This window comes from Scyliorhinus torazame, chromosome 1 (assembly GCF_047496885.1).
Source record: "Scyliorhinus torazame isolate Kashiwa2021f chromosome 1, sScyTor2.1, whole genome shotgun sequence".
Lineage (NCBI taxonomy): Eukaryota > Metazoa > Chordata > Chondrichthyes > Carcharhiniformes > Scyliorhinidae > Scyliorhinus > Scyliorhinus torazame.
In genome coordinates, this window is record NC_092707.1 from 283006139 (window position 1) to 283028480 (window position 22342).

The window sequence follows — 22342 nt, forward strand, 5'->3', positions numbered from 1 at the left end:
CGTATGACCGGCACCACTCCCAGCTCAGGGACGCGGGTGGACTCCTCCACCTGCGACTGCAGCCACCGCAAGCCGGCCGTCACCCTCTTCGCTCGTCTCCGGGCCGGTGGTTGCATCGGATCTATGAGTGGGTGTGGTAACTCCAGGAACCCGGGATCCATCTGGGCGGCAGATGTTCGCTTGGGCTGGGCTGCCCTCCGACCGCCCGGCCCCTCTGCTGCTCCTACCTCCACCTGCTGTACCGGGACGGTTGTGTTGTGCGCACCAGTGAGTGTACCAGACGCCTCATCACTAAAGTGCCCAACCGAGGTGAGTGTTTCTGCGATGGTGGAGGGTGTTGGTGACAGCAGTGGCGTTGTGTCGTGCTCTTCGTCCCACTCTGAGTCCATGGCACTTTGGGGTGGGGGTTCGTCTCCACCCATCCACTCTGTGTCACTGTCCGGTACTTCGTCTTCCTGTCCGGTAGTGGTGTCCCGGGTAGGGGTGTCCCGGGTAGGGGTGTCCTGGGTAGGGGTGTCCTGGGTAGTGGTGTCCTGGCTCGGCTGTGACGGGGGCCTGTGGCTGCCCCTCTCGTCGCTGGGTGGCACACGCCTGCGTCGTCGCACCCGCACATGACGGGGGCGTCGTCTCCCTGTTGCTCCAGGTCTCTCCGTCTCCCTGTTGCTCCAGGTCTCTCCGTCTCCCGTGGTCTCTAAGGGGCATCCTGCGGGCGTCGCATGCCGGAGGGTCCGGGTCTCTCCGTCTCCCGTGGTGTGCGAGGGGAATCCTGCGGGCATCGCATGCCGGAGGGTCCGGGTCTCTCCGTCTCCCGTGGTGTGCGAGGGGCATCCTGCGGGCATCGCATGCTGGAGGGTCCGGGTCTCTCCGTCTCCCGTGGTGTGCGAGGGGCATCCTGCGGGCATCGCATGCCGGAGGGTCCGGGTCTCTCCGTCTCCCGTGGTGTTCGAGGGGCATCCTGCGGGCGTCGCATGCCGGAGGGTCCGGGTCTCTCCGTCTCCCGTGGCCTTCGAGGGGCATCCTGCGGGCGGTCTGCATTTGCGGGGATGGGTGCCTCGACGTTTGCTCTTGCGATACACAATGAAGCATGCATGGTTAGACACGCAGGCAGTGATCAGGTGATATGGGGGAAGGGGATATGGGGGAGGGGGGGGATTTGGGGGTATGGGGAGGGGGGATATGGGGGAGGGGGGATATGGGGTATAGGGGGATATGGGGGAGGGGGGATATGGGGAGGGGGGATATGGGGGAGGGGGGGTATGGGGGAGGGGGGGTATGGGGGAGGGGGGATATGGGGGAGGGGGGTATGGGGGATATGAGGGAGGGGGATATGGGGGAGGGGGATATGGGGGAGGGGGATATGGGGGAGGGGGATATGGGGGAGGGGGATATGGGGGAGGGGGATATGGGGAGAGGGAGATGGGGGAGGGGGAGATGGGGGAGGGGGGATATGGGGGAGGGGGGAGAGGGGGGAGGGGGGGATATGGGGGAGGGGGGGATATGGGGGAGGGGGGATATGGGGATGGGGGGATATGGGGGAGGGGGGATATGGGGGAGGGGGGATATGGGGGAGGGGGGATATGGGGGAGGGGGGAGGGGGGGATATGGGGGAGGGGGGGATATGGGGGAGGGGGGATATGGGGATGGGGGGATATGGGGGAGGGGGGATATGGGGGAGGGGGGATATGGGGGAGGGGGGATATGGGGGAGGGGGGATATGGGGAGAGGGAGATGGGGGAGGGGGAGATGGGGAGGGGGGATATGGGGGAGGGGGGAGAGGGGGGAGGGGGGGATATGGGGGAGGGGGGGATATGGGGGAGGGGGGATATGGGGATGGGGGGATATGGGGGAGGGGGGATATGGGGGAGGGGGGATATGGGGAGGGGGGATATGGGGAGGGGGGATATGGGGGAGGGGGGATATGGGGAAGGGGGATATGGGGAAGGGGGATATGGGGAAGGGGGGATATGGGGAAGGGGGATATGGGGAAGGGGGGATATGGGGGAAGGGGGATATGGGGAGGGGGGATATGGGGGAGGGGGGATATGGGGGAGGGGGGAATATGTGGGAGGGGGGATATGGGGGAGGGGGGATATGGGGGAGGGGGAGATGGGGGAGGGGGGATATGGGGGGAGGGGGGATATAGGGAGGGGGATATGGGGGAGGGGGGATATGGGGAGGGGGACATGGGGGAGTGGGGATATGGGGGAGGGGGGATATGGGGGAAGGGGATAGGGGGAGGGGGATATGGGGGAGGGGGGATATGGGGGAGGGGGGATATGGGGGAGGGGGGATATGGGGGAGGGGGGATATGGGGAGGGGGATATGGGGAGGGGGATATGGGGGAGGGTGGATATGGGGGAGGGGGGATATGGGGGAAGGAGGATATGGGGGAAGGGGGGTATGGGGAGGGGGATATGGGGAGGGGGGATATGGGGGAGGGGATATGGGGGAGGGGATATGGGGGAGGGGATATGGGGGAGGGGGGATATGGGGGAGGGGATATGGGGGAGGGGGGATATGGGGAGGGGGATATGGAGGAGGGGGGGATATGGATATCGGGCAGGGGGGGGGGTGGGAGGCTCACCCTGCCTGCTCTGACTAGGTCATTCACCTTTTGTGGCACTGGGTGCCTGTCCGTGGTGTCAGGGCCGCAGCGGTGACGGCCTCTGCCACCTCCCTCCACAGACGCCGGCTGTGGCGTGGGGCAACTCTGCGGCCGTGCCCGGGATACAGGGCCTCCCTCCTCTGCTCCACTGCGTCCAGGAGCGCCTCCACATCCCGTGACTGGAACCTCGGGGCTGAGCGGTGGCCGGCCATCCAGTCGGGTGTTCCGGTTGGGTGTTCCGGTCGGGTGGGGGGGGGAGCAGCGCGTCCTTATGAGCCGTCACGCCGTGCGGCGTGTATGACGCTGCACGGCGTGAACCACGTGAGCAAGCGCGGATCCCGTCACGACGCTGCTAGCCCATTTTGGGCCGGAGACTTCGCGACGATTTTTGCGGCGTGACGCAAGTCGGATTTGCGCCGTTTTTTGCGCCAATCGGCGGACTTTGCGCCGATAACGCAGAATTTCACCCCTGGTCTGGCCTAAATGTGACTTCAGACCCTCAGCAGAGTTTGACTCTTAGTCACCCTGAAATGGCTTAGAATTCTCCATTTTTCTGGATGAGTGCAGCTCCAACAACATTTAAGACAAGGGTCTTCTGGACTCGAAACGTTAGCTCTTTTCTCTCCCTACAGATGCTGCCAGACCTGCTGAGATTTTCCAGCATTTTCTCTTTAGTTTCAGATTCCAGCATCCGCAGTAATTTGCTTTTATACTTAAGAAGCTCAACATCATCGAGGACAAAGTAGTCCGCTTCAATTGGTATTCATTCTCCTACACCCCTACATTCGACATCCACTCCCTCCACCATCATTGTACAGTGCTACCATCTACGAGTTACACTGCAGCAACTCACCAAAACTCCTTCAACAGCACCTTCCATGCCTGGGAATACCACCTCCAAGTTCCCCTCCAAGCCACACACCATTGTGACTTGGAATTAAATCACTGTTCCTTCATTCTTGCTCCATCCAAATCCTACGTGCTCCCTCCTCCCTAACAGCACTGTGGCTGAACCTACACCTCATGGAGTGCAGTGGTTCAAGAAGGAAGTTCACCACTATCTTCTCCTGGAAAATTAGGAATGTGCAATATATGCTAACCTAGACAGCGAATCCCATAACCCGTGAAAGAATTTTTTAAAATCCACTCTAGATGCCCACATCCTTTGAATATATATAAATTATATGGCGAACATAATTTATTAAGCTTCTCTATCTCTTGTCAAATTTACATGTTTCAGAATTAATACTTCTCATTGAAAATGCTAAGAAATTTAGAACTTTGTTTATTTTCCTTAAATAACTGACCTTCGAATCCAGTTCAGCTGGTGGCTTATACTGACACTCCAATGAATGGTTTCCAAGTTCTGACAGCTCAACTGTACTTGTACAACCTTAACAATCAGAAGTAAAATTGTGAATACAGGAACTAGTTGGGGACCTGTAAAGGCGCTTAACATCTAAGAACAATGGCAATAATTATATGCACAAAGAAAATCTGCATTTTGGCAGCAAGTTTCAATTGATATCTAAGGGTATAAATCTTGTCCCTGAAGCTCCAATACTGTGTCAGGAAGAGGAGGAATGCAGTTAGGCTTTGCTCTGGGGGGGGGGGGAAACTTTTAATTTTAGAGAGGGGAAAATTCATACTGTGTCACTCTGGTACCTCGTCCTTCCTGCTCGCATGACATGGTGGTGCATGACATTGAGAAATCAAGATAAAGGACTTGGAGAAAATGTAAACTAACAAAAGTCTGAAAAATCTGAAAGATAACTTCTGACTAAAGGTGAATATCTTCTTATGTATTACTTTTGAAGGAGGTCGAAGCTATCATTCAAGTCAAATTTTACATTACATTGTCCCTCTTTCCCTCAGTGATGTGTTTGTTTTATTGAGCAAACTTGGCCAAGCTCAGATTTGAAGAGATGGGGTACTGAAGAGCTGATACAGATAAAACGAATTTAACATTGTGCATCTTGCCATTAATACAGTACAGAGAGAAAGCTGGAAGGAATCTTGTAAGAGACAGAAACTCCATGTTAATTACTTTAAAACTAGTTTATTTGAAGTGTGACTTTCTTTGTTTCTACCCAGTTAGAATAAATATTCAGATGTTCTCACCAATTATATAGGTCTCGTCAGAACCTTCATTTAATTTGCTAGCAGAATGACTACAATTGCCCTGATAAAAGATTAATTTATGAATATATAAAAACATTTAAATTGTGTCTTGGTGACCTTATTGAAGTTTAAACAGCTTATTGACATTAACTTAACATTTAAGTCATGTTTCGCTTGGTGAGTTAGTATTCTAAGCAACAGGTTTCAAATATGAACTGAATACATGACTATCCCAGTTTTTACATAATTGAGGCTTTTGGCATAAATTAAGAATTAAAAATGATGGTGCTCTCTACCTGTATGGTAATGAGCCCCAGCCCTCAAAATGCTCCAGGCATACCCGTCAGCACTGTCAGGTGACTGGTCAGCTTGCTCCGCCAGTCAGCCATCTTATAGTTAGCATCAACCTCCTTGTCTTGTGAATTTTATGAAGTAGGCCTTGAAACTTTATTTAACAAAGAAAAGGAATTACTAACCTCGGATGGGGTTAAGGTGCCTGGGTAATTATCAACATCACTTCCCAGATACTGATGTGTTGGAACGCATTCACCACCCATTGTAGAATACATCTAATTTAATCCCAATGAAATCAGTGGCATGTCAGTTGGTGGAGACGCAACCATGCCCAGGAAATGGAGTTGAAAATGAAACCCCTCTTACAATTAACCGTCTGTCCGTTCTGAACTTGAGCTCTATTTGGGCTAAATTATGCCATTGCCCCATGTTTTATCCTTTTCAATGGAGTCAGAATGAGGCTGAAATGCAGCATTTACTGCCTCAAAACATTATTTGTTTAAAGGAATTAAGACAGAAGTGCACTTTACCTCTGGAACAAAAGGCATAGACCAGATTTTAACCTGACCGACCCAGTGGTAATGGGGAGTATTTGGCTCTAAGCCCTTTTTATAGACTTTCTGATTTCACTCTCCACTGATGTCAATGTAGAGTGATTCTGATGGAAGTTCATTGATGTGAAATATTAACTCTGTTTTACTCTACACAGCTAAATATTTCATGCACTTTCTGCTTTTATTTCAGATTTACAGCAATTGCAGTATTTTCCTTTGTGTCAATGTAGAGTAAAATCAGGTGGGATGTAAAACTGTGATCGGCACAAAATTGACTTTAAAATATTTTTTAAAGACTCTAAATAGTTCTTTTTGTAACTTAAGGATGCCCCAAAATTCTTTACAGCCAATAAAATACTTATTGTGTGTAGTCATTGTTGTAATGTAAGAAACAGCAGCCAATTTGCACACAGCAAACTCCCACAAACAGCAATGTGTTTTAAAGCTGTTGACTAAGGAAAAAATATTGGCCAGGACACTGACGAATTCCCCTGCACTTCTTCAAAATAGTACCATGGGTTCTTTTACAGTCACCTTAGAGAGCAGGTGGGACTTTGTTTTACTGTCTCATCCAGAAGACATCACCTTCCACAGTGCAGTTGTCCCTCAGTACTGCACAGGAATTTCAGGCTCTGGGGTGGGACTTGAACTTACCACCTTCTGACTCTGAGAGACAAATGACACTAACTGAACCACAACTCATACCCTTCAAGTCAGTTCGCTTAAAATTAATTCCAAGAAAAGACTCATATTAGATGTGAAACGTTAACTCTCTTTCTCTCTCCACAGATGCTGCCCGATCTGCTGAGTTTTCCCCGCACTTCCTATTTTGCTTACAGAATTCCAGCATCCATATCAGTTTGCTTTTATTTTAGGTTACCTTCAGGACTATCTAAGTTACTTTACTGAATTCAATATCCATTTCGAATCTGTGCAATATGTTCAGTTACCATGGTAGGTCCTTTAAATTATGTGGCCAGATCTATCGAAACAAAGTGCTTTTTCCTTTTTATTTGGGAATGATGAACTTTCATTACCATACAGGTAGAGAGCACCACCATTTTAGTTTCTTTCATGTAACACCAGTTAAAATCTCCCCCGTGTATTTGATCTCAACAGAGCAGACAGAATCCACTGATATCAAGTCAGGCAGGATGGGCGATCCTCACAGGTTGAAGCCACTCTGTACCACTGATTGACAAATCACTGCTGTTATAACCTGCCTGCTTACCACTGGCTGGGGACTAATGGCAATCCCACAATCCATTGGGAGTATGAGCTTCCCCAATGAGGGGGCGGAGAAATCATTAGCAGATTCCCTGTGTAGATAAAGCTGGCCAGCTTGGAACCAGTGGGGGGACAGATCCTCCTGGGGCGGGGGCCGCAATGAGGTTCGCTGGGGGGGGAGTGGTGCAGGGGTGAATGAGGCAACCGGGGGCGGGGTCGGGGGCCGTGGGTGGGGATCCAGCGGGTGCCAGGTCCCGGAGGGAGACTGTGTCCTGGCGCCCGTCGGGGTGCGCCACGTAGACGTACTGCGGGTTCGCGTGTAGGAGGTGGACCCTTTCGACCAAAGGGTCCGACTTATGGGTCCGCACATTCTTGCGAAGGAGGACGGGTCCAGGAACTGTCAGCCATGTTGGGAGCGAGACCCCGAAGGTGGACATCCTGGGGAAGGCAAAGAGACGTTCATGGGAGGTTTCACTAGTAGCGGTGCAGAGGAGCGATCGGATGGAGTGGAGCGCGTCGGGGAGGACCTCCTGCCAGCGGGAGACCGGGAGATTTTTAGACCGCCAGCAGGACGGCCTTCCAGACCGTCCCGATCTCCCTCTCCACCTGTCCGTTTCCCCGGGCGTTGTTGCTAGTCGTCCTGCTCGAGGCAATGCCCTTGCTGAGCAGGAACTGACGCAGCTCATCACTCATAAAGGAGGATCCCCGATCGCTGTGGACGTAGGTAGGGAAACCGAACAGTATGAGGATGCTGTGGAGGGCTTTAATGACTGTGGCAGAAGTCATATCGGGTGGCATGGAATGGCGAAAGGGAACCGGGAGTATTCATCGACCACCTTCAGAAAGTACGTATTGCAGTCGGTGGAGGGGAGGGGCCCTTTGAAGTCCATGCTGAAGCACTCAAAGGGGTGGGAGGCCTTCACCAGGTGCGCTCGGTCTGGCCGGTAGAAGTGCGGCTTGCACTCCGCGCAGACCTGGCAGTCTCTGGTGACAGTCCTGACCTCCTCAATGGAGTAGGGCAGGTTGCAGGCCTTGATGAAATGGAAGAACCGGGTGACCCCAGGGTGGCAGAGGTCATAGTGGAGAGCCCGGAGTTGGTCCACTTGTGCGCTGGCACATGTACCGCGGGATAGGGCGTTTGGGGGACCGTTGAGCTTCCCGAGGGGATACAAAATCTCGTAATTATAGGTGGAGAGCTCAATCCTCCACCTCAAGATCTTATCGTTTTGATCTTGCCCCGCTGTGTATTATTGAACATGAAGGCAACCGACCGTTGGTCAGTGAGGAGAGTGAATCTCCTGCCGGCTAGGTAATGCCTCCAATGCCGCACAGCTTCCACAATGGCTTGGGCCTCCTTTTCGACAGAGGAGTGCCGAATTTCGGAGGCATGGAGGGTGCGGGAAAAGAAGGCCACGGGCCTGCCCGCCTGGTTGAGGGTGGCGGCCAGAGCTACGTCCGATGCATCGCTCTCGACCTGGAAGGAGAGGGACGCGACGACCGCGTGCATCGTGGCCTTGGCGATGTCTGCCTTGATGCGGGTTGAAGACCTGGAGGGCCTCAGCCATCAAGGGAAAAACTGTGGACTAAATGAGTGGGCGGGCCGTGTCCACATAGTTAGGGATCCACTGGGCATAGTAGGAGAAAAACCCCAGGCATCGTTTCAGGGCCTTGGGGCAGTGGGGGAGGGGGAGTTCCATGAGGGGGCGCATGCAGTTCGGGGTCAGGCTCTAGAAATGCATTTTCCACGACATAGCCAAGGTTGGCTAAGCGGTTGGTACGAACACGCATTTCTCTTTATTGTACGTGAGGTTAAGGAGTTTGGCAGTCTGGAGGAATTTTAGGAGGTTAGCGTCGTGGTCCTGTTGATCATGGCCACAGATGGTGACATTGTCTAGGTACGGGAAGGTGGCCCGCAGTCCGTACGGGTCAAACATTCGGTCCATCTCACGTTGGAAGACCGAGACCCCATTAGTGACGGCGAAGGGAACCCTAAGGAAGTGATAGAGGCGGCCATCTGCTTCGAACGCAGTGTACTGGCGGTCCTCCGGGTGGATGGGGAGCTGGTGGTAGGCGGACTTCAGGTCCACTGTGGAAAAGACACAATACTGTGTAGTCTGATTGACCATGTCAGATATGCGTGGGAGGGGGTACGTGTCGCGCTGCGTGTACCGATTGATGGTCTGACTGTAGTCGATGACCATCCTGTGCTTCTCCCCAGTCTTTACTACTACCACGAGCTATCCAGGGGCTGTTGCTGGCCTCAATGACCCCTTCCCGCAGAAGCCGTTGGACCTCCGACCTGATGAAGGTCCTGTCCTGCTCCTGGTGGCGACGGGTTTGCAATCTGGTGTGAGGTTCGCAAACAAGGAAGGTGGATCGACCTTAAGGGTCGTGAGGCCGCATAGGGTGAGGGGGGGTAGGGGGTCCGCCGAATCGTAAGGTTAAGCCTTGGAGGTGGCACTGGAAGTCTAGGCCGAGTAACAGGGCAGCGCAGAGGTGGGGGGGGGACGTAGAGCCGGGAGTTGCTAAACTCTACGCCTTGGACGGGGAGGGTCGCGATGCAGTACCCCCGGATTTCCACAGAATGGGATCCGGAGGCCAGGGAGATCTTCTGGGTGGCGGGGTGTATTGCGAGGGAGCAGCACCTTACCATCGTGGGGTGGATGAAGCTCTCTGTGCTCCCGGAGCCAAAAAGGCAGGACGTCTCATGCCCGTCGATTTTCACCGTTGTCGTTGCGGTCGCGAGGTTGCCAGGCCAGGACTGGTCCAGGCTGATTGAGACGAGCTGCGGCAGATGCTGGGAGGCACCGGGCTGGTCAGCGGTGGTGGAGGTAGTGGCAGGCGATGAACGGCCAGACGAGCTTCCAGGCGAGCAGGGGTCCCGAGGCCCGTCCAAAATGGCGCCAAAGATGGCGGCACCCACGGGCCGCACATGGCTTGCGAGAGGTAAAATGGCGGCGCCCCTGGGTCGCACGTGGGGGGTGCAGGACGCTGGGCCTAGAACAGCGGCAACTGACTGGGCCTGGCAAACAGAAACAAAGTATCCCTTCTTTCCACATCTGTTGTCGGTCGCGCTCCGCGCCGGGCAGCGCTACCGGGGGTGTTTGTTCTGCCCGCAAAAATAGCATTTGGGCCCCCCAGGGTTGGCTGGCTGCCATACGGCGCAGGCTTGCGGTGTGCTGGAGTTGGCAGCTGGTGGGGCCCACGATGCCCATGAGAGTGCCGCGCAGTCGGGGGCGTATGACTGGACGTTACGGGAGGCCACTGTTAACGGGTTCGCGAGCTGCCTAGTTCCTGCAAGATCAAGCGTACCCCCTTCCAATAGGCGCTGGCGGACGTTCGCAGACCTCATGCCCGTAATGAACGCATCTCGGATTAAAGGTTCTGTGTGCTGGACTGCCGAAACTGCCTGGCAGTCACAGTTCCTCCCCAGGATGTGCAGGGCACAGAAATCGTCCAGGGACTCAACGGGTAGTTGCTGTCTCGTGGACAGGAGGTGCCTGGTGTAGAGTTGATTGACTGGCCGAATGTAATGTCCCTTCAGGAGCTCCATTGCTTCGAAGTGGGCGCATCCCGGATGAGAGGAAAAATGTCACGGCTCACCCGTGAATAAAGGACTTGGAGCTTCTGCGCGTCCAAGGGTTCCTCAGCGGATGTTCGAAGGTAGCTTTCGAAGCAGGCTAGCCAGTGGTCAAAAGCGGACGTAGCGTTGGCTGCTTGAGGGTTCAGCTGCAGGCGATTAGGCTTGATGTGAAGATCCATCGTTTCAAGAATCTTTGCTCAATAATTGATGCACTATCAATTACCACAAAGACGAGAGTAGTGGAATAATCGAGATTTTGAGCAAAGCTGTTGTGCCTCCTGTAGCTGCTACCAGAATGGCTGCAGCACCGTCGAGCGTACATATTTCTACGCCGCCTACTGGGCGGAGCCAGCAGGCAGAGATTTACCCAAATACCTCTAGTATAGGTGTCTTACCGTAATACATATAATACTGCCAGTGGTGACTACCACAGTAAATAAATGTTATTTCTTTCTATCCTTCAACTCGTGCTGGATTCTTCGTGGCCCTCACAAAACTGGCGATGAGGGTTAAAGTGAATAGCAGTCGACACTGCTGAAGCCACCTCCCTGGATTTTTATTGGATACAGGTTGGAAGTTGTTTTCTATTACACCATGCCTCTGTATGGACGTTTGGATGTTTTTGACGCTGTGCTGGAAAGCTGGAACCAGTACGCATAACGGATGCATTACAATTTCCGGGCAAACAATGTCACCGAAAACGAGCGCCAGGTGATCATATTGCTCACCACCTGCGGCCCGCATACGTTTGGAGTGATTAGGAGCCTTACGTACCCAGCTGCGCCGGACACCAAAACGTTTGGCGAACTTGTAAACTTAGTGGGGCAACATTTTAACCCAACCCAGTCCACGATAGTCCTGCGTTACCGGTTTAATACCGCTGAGCGGACCCCAGGAGAATCCCTTGCCGGTTTTCTATCCAGGCTACGCAGGATTGCGGAGTACTGTGACTATGGTGAGACATTGTCAGAAATGTTACGCGACAGTTTGGTTTGCGGTATTAACAATGCGGCCACCCAGAGAAAGTTGTTAGCTGAACCAACATTGACTTTTCAGCAGGCCATTCAAATAGTATTGTCCCGAGAGAGCGCAGAACGGCGAGTGCAGGAGCTACAGGGAATGGAGGTGCATGTTTTGGGGTCCAACACCTTCCGTCCGAAAGCGTCCCCCCGCACCCCTGCGGTACCTTGGGCGAGGCGACGTCCGGATCGACGCCAGTGGCCGTCGGACATTTCTCCCACAAGGGAGCCTTTTCCAGAACCAATGGATGAGGAGCCATGTCCGTGTCAGACTTGTGGCCGCCGACCCTGTCACGGACGCCGGTCTTGGGGGCGCCAGAGGCGCCATCATTCCGACAGAAACTGGGGCCAGCCCAGGGTCCGTACCCTCCATTTGGATGAACCTGCGGCGACTACTCCTGAGGACGTGGAGACGGAGGACGACTGCCTGCAGCGGCATTGTGTGGCAGCTCCCATGTGGCCCCCATTAAAGGTGACAGTACGGGTCAATAGTCACCCGCTTGATATGGAGTTGGACATTGGCGCAGCGGTCTCCGTGATCACCCAGAGGACATTCGACCGCATCAAGCAGGGTATACAGACCCTTACAATAACCGACACACAGGCCAGGTTGACCACCTATACAGTGGAACCATTGGACATTGCAGGAACTACGATGACCCCTGTTGTTTATGGACGCCAAGGGGAGGGGTGTTTCCCACTTAACGTGGTGCGTGGCCACGGGCCCTGCCTGTTGGGTTGGGACTGGTTGCGCCATTTGCGGCTGCAGTGGAGCACATCCTCCAAACAGTTTCTGGAGGGTTGACTGAGGTGTTAGGACGGTACCCAGATGTATTTCAACCCGGTTTGGGGAAAATAAAAGGGGCCTTAGCCCGTATCCAAATCGAACCAGGAGCCACGCCGGGTGCGCCCGGTGCCTTACACCTTGCTCAAGAAGGTAGAAGGGGAGCTCACTCGTTTGGAGACTTTGGGTATTATCAGCCCGTACGTTTCGCTGACTGGGCAGCACCAATTGTACCTGTGATGAAGCCAGATGCCACAGTTTGCTTGTGCGGGCGACTATAAACTTACAGTGAATACGGCTTCACGGCTTGACCGATATCCAATGCCTCACATAGAGGATCTCTACGTGAAGCTTGAAGGCGGACTCTTGTTCACGAAATTAGATGTGAGTCACGCCTGCCTACATTTGGAGCTGGACCCCGCCTCCCGGCCATATGTAACGATTAATACACACCGGGGCCTGTATGAATATACACGGTTGCCCTTTGGGATATCCTCTGCCTACGCTATTTTTCAATGCATCATGGAGGGCATTTTGAGAGGTTTGCCGCGTGTCGCTGTCTACTTAGACAACGTTTTGATTACAGGGACGTCGGAGCAGGAACAAATGGAAAATTTGGAGGCTGTCCTTAGACGCTTTTCAGAGGCTGGAGCCCGTTTACGTCGCACAAAGTGCGTCTTTCAGGCGAAGGAAGTAATCAACCTGGGTTATCAGGTGGACTGCGAAGGTTTGCACTCCGTCGCAGAGAAGGTGCGCGCAATTCAACAGGCCCCCGCCCCGACTAACACTTCGCATCATCGTTCTTTTCTCGGCCTCGTAAACTATTACGGGAAGTTCCTCCCTAATCTGGCAATTACACTGGCCCCGTTGCACCTTCTGCGAAAGAAGAATCACACCTGGGTTTGGGGTCAGCCGCAAAAAAACGCTTTCCGGCGGGTAAAACAACAATTGTCATCGTCTGGGTTACGAACCCACTGTGATCCAGGAAAGCCTTTGCTCATCACATGTGATGCACCCCCTATGGTATTGGGGCCGTCCTGTCCCACAAGATGGAGAACGGGGCGGAGCGGCCGAGAGATTTCGCCTCCCACACATTGAGTGCAGCGGAAAGGAAATATGCGCAGATCGAGAAGGAGGGCCTGGCGGTGGTCTTTGCGGTCAAACGCTTCCACCAGTACGTGTATGGCCGCCACTTCACTATCGTGACTGATCATAAGCCTCTGCTGGGACTTTTCTGAGACGATAAGCCAATACCGCCCATTGCTTCCGCACGGATCTAGCACTGGGCTTTGTTGCTCGCTGCCTACGAGCATTTTCTGGAGCACAAACCAGGAACCCAGATAGCAAATGCCGACGCACTGAGCCAATTGCCTTTATCGACCGGCCCCATGTCGACCCCCACGACCGGTGAGGTGGTTGCAACCCTAAATTGTATGGGCACCTTGCCTGTCACGGCATCACAGATCCGTGAGTGGACCCAGACGGAGCCAGTCCTGTCAAAGGTTCGGCACATAGTCCTGTATGGTGGGCAGCATAGACAGCTCCCAGGCGAGTAGCGGGCATTTTCCTCCAAGCTGTCAGAATTTAGCGTGGAAGATGGTATCCTCTTATGGGGGACGCGTGTGATTGTCCCGGAAAAAGGACAGGAGCTGATACTAAGAGACTTGCTCAATGGGCATCCGGGTGTGACCAAAATGAAAACGTTGGCCCAGAGTTATGTCTGGTGGCCAGGCCTCGATACCGACATTGAGAAGGTGGCCCAAAACTGCTCCATTTGCCAGGAGCGTCAGAGCGTATCCGCCGGCCGTGCCCATACATCACTGGGAATGGCCTTGGGCGCGTTTGCATGCGGATTTCGCCGGCCCTTTTCAAGGATCTATGTTCCTTCTATTAATCGATGCCCAGTCTAAATGATTAGAGGTGCATAAGATGGTAGGCACAACGTCCTGCGCAACAATCGAGAAGATGCGTTTGTCTTTCAGTACGCATGGCCTCCCCGAGGTGCTGGTCATGGACAACGGCAATCCGTTCACAAGTGAGGAGTTTGCGAGATTCATGAAGATGAACGGCATACGCCATATCCACACTGCCCCATACCACCTGGCTTCAAATGAGTTGGCGGAGCGCGCAGAGCAGACATTCAAACGAGGCCTAAAGAAGCAATTTTCCAGGTTGATGGACACGAGGCTGGCTTGTTATTTGTTTTCATATAGGACCACCCCACATGCGGTGACTGGGGTAGCTCCCACTGGGGAACTCCTAATGGGCCGGAGACTTCGCACCCGCCTTAGCACGGTTTTCCCGAACATTGGCGCAAAAGTACGCCACACACGAGAACGGAAGGGACATGGTTTTTCTCGGCATCGGCCGATTCGGCAGTTTGCGCCCAGTGACCCAGTGTTCGTTCGGAATTTTGCTGGTGGTGCCCAGTGGGTCCCTGGCGTAATCCTTCGCAAAACGGGCCCTATATCTTACCAGGTGCAAGCCCAGGGTTGTCTCCAGCGCAAGCATGCAGACCACGGTCAGTCCAGAAGACCATCCCTTCCAAATATTCCCCGCCCCCGGATTTCATTTCTACAGCCACAGAGACCAGACACAGTGGAAAGAATTCCTCACAATCTTCCTCTGGTGCCGCACTCAAAGCCTGCACAGGTCGTTGCAGAACCGTGTGGAGATAGCGACGCTGAGGTGACGGAGACAACGGACTCCGACTCCAAGATGGAGACACAGGACGCCTCAGAGGGGGAATTCTCGGGCCCACGGGCCGTGGATGTACAACCGTTACGCCGTTCATCACGGAAATGCCGTTCTCCGTCTCGTTACACGCCGCCCGATCGAGCGCCTCGTGCAAATGGTGTCCGGCCTGTGGCAAAACGAGTCCGACGCTCTCCTTCGCCAGGGTCTTTGGTGAATTCCTTGGACTTTGGGGGCGAGGGATGTTATAACCTGCCTGCTTACCACTGGCTGGGGACTAATGGCAATCCCACAATCCTTTGGGAGTATGAGCTTCCCCAATGAGGGGGCGGAGAAATCATTAGCAGTTTTCCTGCATAAATTAAGCTGGCCAGTTTGGATCCGGCTGGAGGAGTGTGAGCAGCAAGGAGTTGCTGCTGCTGTTGTATATCTATGTTATTGTAAATAAATGTTATTTCTTTCTAGCCTTTAATTCGTGCTGGATTCTTCGTGGCCCTCACAAAAAATGCCATGAATTGTTAGCTCCTTTAATTCAGGATTAATCAGTAAAGATAGAATCTCAAAATAATGATGTGGAAATCACATTTATTTCACCAATCCTTTTATGTGGGTGATTTGCAGCCTGTTGTGGCCAATAGAATAAGAAATAACTTCAAGGAGGTCATAGAGATTGAAGTTTGTAATGCAATGAATAGATTAATTTAATGCATAGGTGTACCAAAGTACATTATCGGACAATGCTGAATAGGAGGAAAAAACTGTGCAGGACACAAAGGCAAAAAAAGACAATGATTTTGAGAAGACTTTCAATAGCAGGGAGTTGGCACCTCACAGGGAGTCCCAGAGAGTGATATCATGCTGCTACAATCAACTTTCTCTTCAGATTTAATTTTTATTAGTGTTTGGCTATAAATACTTTCATGCCACCAGGAAGATTGATTAAGAACAAGTGTTGTCGTAAAATAAAAACATATGACACATACTTGCAAATAGTGACAACTGAAAGCTAAAAAGTATCCCCACGAGAGAGGTCACCAGTGCTGTAACTGAAGTGAAATGTGATGAGTTCATGTGGCTTTTTCGGGCTGGAACATATGGTATCTGTAACTAGCTAGGAAAGTCACTATGGGTGGTGCATGCTGCGCTGCAAGTCAGTACATACACGACTCACACAGCATTCTTCACTGATATTAATAGAGAACGTCAGACAGACCATGGAGGTAGTAGCCTGTGGTGCTGGCTGCATAGAGGGAAATCGATATCTGAGTATATGAATGAATTTTCCCTGCATAGGATTCTTAGGGGCTTGACAGGGTTAGTGCTGGGAAGATGTTTTTGTAGGCTGGAGAGTCCAGGGCGAAGGACAAACTTCTCCAGCTACTCGCAGCGGGTTTTCTCACAGCTCTTGCGTCCTGTCGGCGGCTTCTGGCGGAATCTTCCAGTCCCACCAAAGTCAATGGCAATTTACATTCCTCACCCGAAAGATCCCACCACCGAAGGCTAGAGAATTCTGCCCTAAGCCTCAAAATTAGGGATTGTCATTTAGGACAGAGATGAGGAGAAATTCCTTAAGGGTTGTGAATCTTTGGAATTCTCTATTCTGAAGACCAATGGATGTTTAGTCGTTGAATATATGCAAGACAGAGGGCCATAGTTAAGAAGGCAATCAAGGGATATGAAGATAATGTGGGAAAGTGGAGTCTAAGTAGGTCAACCGTTTTCTTATTGAATAGCAGAGCAGGTTGAATGGCCAATCAGTTCGGTGTACAGAATTTGGACCGAGTCTAATAGCATCTTCACAGAGATTGCTTGAAATATGTTTTATATTGCGCAGATAGGGGCCTGGTAAACTCAGTTGGCTGGACAGCTAGTTTGTAATGCAGAGCAAGGCCAACAGCTTGGGTCCAAATCCTGTACCGGCTGAGGTTATTCATGAAGGCCCTGCCCCACCTTCTCAACCTTCCCCTTGTCTGAGGTGTGGTGACCCTCAGGTTAAATCACCACCATACAGCTCTCCCCTTCAAAGGGGAAAACAGCTAATGGTCATCTGGCTCTATGTCAATTTTTCATTTTTTTTCATTTCATTATGCAGATAAATGATAAAATGAACTAACACCAGAAGCTAGAAAATCAAAGGTACATTCTTTGTATTACAGGTTGAATATCCTTTATGTGAAACCCTTGGGTCTGACTGCATTTGGGTTTCAGATACCACATATATTACAATAGCCTCGGTCTAAAGTAAATTAAATGGCCATAATAGAGCGATGTACCACTGAATAATAAATACAGTGTACCTGGAAACGTTTCTTTTTGGCTTGTTCTCCTCAAAAATTGTAAGGTTAAAAGTGCAGAAAAAGGACTAGACTTCCCATACTAAAGGTTGATGAGGTTTAAAAACAATGTGCAGTTTTTGGATGTCTTTTGTTTTCGGATTTATGGATAAAGGATACTTGACCTGTACATTAAAACTACAGTGAGATAAAATTTCTTCCAACATATTCAACACAACGATTTTATTTGAATCTTAAAAAACATGACGGAATATATTCCAGAAGGGTGGTTGTACCTCTATATCTGAAGCAACAGTAAACGGAAGCAGCTGACATTCTTTTGTCCACCTCATATTCTGGGACACACCAATCTTCATCAAAGGGAGAATCATCAAAAGGATCACATTTTGTCTTTCGAGTGAGGAACTTAAGGCACGATGATGAGAATATTTGCTTGGGATCACTTTGCAATAAGAAACATAAGGATTAATTAGAAGGCAGCACAACCATAATCTGATGTGTACAGAGTAGATTGGTATTGTGAGAGCACCATTATGTAGGATAAGGATACTATAATCTGGTTCTAAACTCCAGTTTAGTTATTCGAGGAGACACTGACCACAGAGATGCTGCTCAATTAAGTAGAAACCTCCCTCAAAGTGCAACAGTAACAAACAATGTTCCAGAAGAATCAGTGGCATGACCAGAAAGTGGACTAGCCAATCATTGCAAAGTCATGTTTTGGATTCAACTCTTAGTGTATTCTGTTTTGTTTCTTAATATATGTGGGCCATGATCCCAGCAGTTATGTTGGGAAAGCACCTGCTGGTGTCCTCTAGCATCCTCTTTGCATAAGGAATGGCAGTACCCTTCATCACTACAGATACACCTACAGAAGTCCATTGTCGACTCAGTTGGAAGGTTTAGTGCTTACCCACCACTGGAAATAGATTTTGCAAAACACCTCTCCCCCTGTTCCCTCACTCCTCCTCTCCGCTTCCCTCATTCGTCCATAAAATAATCCACTCATGCCCCAAGAGCTTCCTGTGCGAAATAAGTTTTAAAAATTCTCCCATACTTCAGGTGTCCAAGGCAGTTTGTGCTGAAATCCACATCTGCCCCTCTGGAGATAGAAAAGGTTGATCTCACATGCTCATCAGCCTTCAAGATAATGCTATGCCCCAAGTGACCTGGAGAAGTGAGTCTTTACCCCAATGACAATTTGTCTTGTGAAAGGTGGGCAAAGATTCTACCCTTGAGAAAATCGTTGAATTTACAAGAGATCTGGGGCGGGCTTCTGTATTGGCTGACGCCGGAATCGGGAAACGCGATGAGGCGGAGAATTGTTTTTGACGGCGAAATAGTGGGAGGCCCAGGTTTCAGGCCAAATCGCTATTCTCCGGTGCCTCGACAGCGGCGTCAATATGCTCCTCTCCATACAGCAAACACATTGGCATATCATTAGTGAGCCTGACCTGGTCTATTCCGGGCCTCCCGAATTCACCGCTTCCATCGGGGCGAATTCCCGACGGCGAGGTTCATTTGTGCTTTTAAATATCGGGAAGCAGGTGTCGTGGCTGATGAGGGAGAGAGAAGAGGTAGGAAATGGAGAGGCGCATCCATGGGCTGCCAGTTCTGACACTGGCCAGGCTGGCTGGGGCAGGGATGGCCCTGCCAGGGCCGGGGGGAGGTCCATGGGGCCGGGATGACGCCCGTACAGGACTGGGATGGTGCCCATCACAGACCGCCATTGCCGAGCCCGCAAGGCAGCCATCTTGCTGTGCACCCCACAACCACCCACCTTGGCCCCTGGTTATGCAGAGTGCCACCGGTCGTATGGGTGCTCCCATCCCCGCAAGCCAGGCCTAATCTCCCAACCCAGCACCCCACCCCCCACTCTCTGCCATACCCACCCCCTAAACGCCACCATGCGCGAGCAGGCATCATGTGGCCCGTCAAAGAGCACAGTAACTCCCACGGGGGTGGGGAGTCGCCAGACAGGGGGCGTGGAGTGTACCACTGGCAAGGACAGTGGCAGCTGATGGTACCCGAGGCAGCAATGATGCACAGCAGATCCAGAGGCCCCCACAGTGCCTGGCTAAGAAGCCAGCTGTGCAGGGGCACCTTGTAGCCCATTTGACCTGGTTGGGCATGGGGGTGTGCGCCATGCTAACATGTCAGCCTTTCAGCCCCTGAAGAAAAAGGATATTGGAAAACAACCAGCAATCCTGGCCCTCCTTCTAGTCGCCGCAGCCCTGGAGGATGCACTCTGGCTGTACGAGCTAGAGTTGTTTGAGAAAGAGGGAGCTGCAGCAGCGGCGTGTGCTCCAGTGGAACAGGAGGCAGCCGCTGAGGATGGAGAGTTGCCGAGGAGGAGGATATACAAAGGAGGCGCGACATAAGGCCTCGTATGTACCGGCAACAGCCGTCATTCGAGGACCTGCCGGACCAGGCATGTCAAAGACTCTGGCTGAGCAGGGGGACCGTGCGGCATATCTGCCAGATCATGGCACAGCTGGCAATGAGACAAGTGGGGAAATAAGTGAGGTCACCCGCTCCGGGTGGCCGTCAAGGTGACAGTCGTCCTGAACCTCTATGCCACAGGCTCCTTCCATGCGCCAAGTTGGGACCTGCCCGGGATCTCACAGAGCTCAGTGCACAGGTGTATCCGCGCTTTCACAGAGGCCTTATATGTCCAGTTGGCACAATACATCCACTTCAATGTGGACCGAGCACACCAGGATGTCCTGGCAGCGGGGTTCACTGCCATCGTTGAGATGCCCTGGGTCCAGGGGGTGATCGACGCGATGCATGTCACCCTACGACCACCAGCAGATGACAGGCCGCTCTACACAAACCGAAAAGGGTTCCACTCGAACGTGTAGCTGGTGTGTGACCATCAGATTCGCGTCATGCACAACTGCGCCCGACATCCGGGCAGTGTGCACGATATCTTCATCCTGGCACGCTCAAAGATTCCCATCCTCTTTGAGGTGCGGGGGGGGGGGGGGGGGGGGGGTTGGCTCATGTGTGATTGGGGTTATCTGCTGCAGTCATCACTGATGACGCCTATCCAGAGGCCACAGACCAGCATGGATACCGACTACAACGACGTCCATGCCATGACCAGCAGCAAGATCGAGCAGTGTTTCGGTCTCTTGAAGATATGGTCAAGATGCCTGGACTGCTCTGGAGGGCCCCTCCAGTATGACACTGGGAGGGTTGCCCACATCATGGTGGCTTGCTGCAACCTCCATAACATCGCGCAGCAGAGGGGCGAGGTGCTGGAGGAGGAGGGTAAAAGGCCAGGCCTCGTCTGAGGAGGATGCGGGGAACGGCGAGGATGGGCAGCGCATGAGAAACGGGTGGGGCCTGGGACCCGGGCAAGCACGGGAGGCCGCACAAGGGTCAATACGCATGGGACGCTCTGATCGCCTCCAGGTTCCAGAGTTGGGGAGGGGGGGGGGGGGGTGAACTGGCCAGGGGCACGGACACCACTTCCCAACCCCTCCGCGTACAACCCCTCCATGATTCATACCTGCATTACAGGGTGTGGGCCCTGGGTCTGCAGTAACAGCGGGTCTGGTCCTTGAGATGGTGGATGATGACAACCCACTCTGCGATGAGGTCTGACACCTGCCCCCACCCGTGCCCTCTCAGTGCCCAGGGCACTTGGCCATCGTGACCGGTATTGGTGCCAGCATGTGGTGCAGGATGTGGGTTCAGCCGCCCTCTGTGTTGGGGGGTGGGGGCGGTGTAGTGTTAAGGGTGTGTGGAACAGCACCGGCTGGCAGCCTCCTTCCCGGGCCGGGGTACAGGGTGGCCTGCCTTTCCTGATGGCATCCAGCAGCGGCTCAAGCTCGACATCCATGAACCTTGGGGCCGCTCTCTTTGCTGCCATCTTATTGGCTGAGATGGTGTGTGTGGGGAGTGAAGTGCGTATATGCGGCTGCAGCTTGTCAATCACGAATCCAGCACCTTCCTCATTGGAATCGATTGTGTTCCATGAGGGGCCATTGCTAGTCCCTCAACGATCGCTGCATTGGTCCAGGTGCAGCGCCAGTTTTGCTGTCCTAGAAGTCCATGAATCCTGCCCCAGTGTCAACACTTAGTCTCAGGAACGAAGAATCCATCCGCTGATTTCATTGTTTTCCAGCCATATTCAAGTGGGTTCTGTTAATCCCTTACTGGAGTTATGGTTGAAGCCAAGAGGAAATGCTCAAGGAATCTGGTAAAATCGTTCTCTTAATTTTCCCAAGTTTCCTCCCTGCATTTCCAAACTTGCCGATTGTTTGATTCAGTATGATTCATAGGTACTGGGTGCACTTAGGTATCTCGCTTTAATCATTGTATGTCTGCAAACCTAAAGAATACATTAAACTGCATTTGTATAGCACCTTCAGTAACAAGATGCTTAACAGGATTGTTACCTTCAAAATAGTGATATCAACCCAGGATACCAAGACAGATGATTAAAAACTTGAATAAAAAGACAGGTTTTAAAGAAAGAGTGGGGAAGTTTATGGACGAAAATCCAGGGCCAAAGCAGTTGATTCAAAATTCAATCAAATTTTAATAGCTTGGGAAGTACTGGATTGACTGCTTTTTGCAAACACTATTTGTTTGCCTGATTTGATTTTGAAGATTTATGTGAGGAAGGGCATTCCAGACTTCATTGTTGACTTAAGCAGTGCTGGTCGTCCTGATTTCTAATTCCCAACTAAAAGGCAATGTGATGAAAAACATTCCACAAGAGAATTTGTAGGAAGGATATAATCATAGAATTTACAGTACAGACGGAAGCCATTCAGCCCATCAAGTCTACGCTGGCTCTTTGAAAGAGCACCCGACTTAAGCCCACACCTCCAGCCTATCTCTGTAACCCAATAACCCCACCTGACGTTTTTGGCACTAAGGGCAATTTAGCATGGCCAATCCACCTAAGCTGCACATCTTTGGACTGTGGGAGAAAGCCGGAGCACCCGGAGGAAACCCACGCAGACACGGGGAGAACATGCAGACTCCGCACAGACTGTGATCCAAGCAGGGAATTGAACCTGGGACCCTGGAGTTGTGAAGAAACTGAGCTAACCATTGTGCTACCATGCTGCCCACCTGCCCATGGTTAATATATTTCAGACAATCCTCAGTGGCAATATTTTCACAAACGAGTCCAGTGATCTTCTAG

General features: G+C 52.2%; 1 protein-coding gene across 4 annotated transcripts in view; it reads right to left on the reverse strand.

The window, feature by feature from the left end:
• LOC140421878 (uncharacterized) overlaps positions 1-22342 on the reverse strand; it is a 276272-nt gene that overhangs the window by 228937 nt on the left and 24993 nt on the right. For 3 of the 4 annotated variants that reach the window (XR_011947154.1, XM_072506852.1, XM_072506844.1), the window contains exons 5-6: positions 17451-17617; positions 3913-3998 (exon numbers count right to left, since the gene is read on the reverse strand). Coding sequence is in view for 3 of the 4 variants with exons in the window: in XM_072506852.1 (XP_072362953.1) it covers positions 3913-3998; positions 17451-17617 (253 nt within the window). In the remaining variant the exon portion in view is untranslated. The remainder of the gene's footprint in view (positions 1-3912; positions 3999-17450; positions 17618-22342) is intronic. The other variant, XM_072506859.1, reaches the window with a different exon arrangement.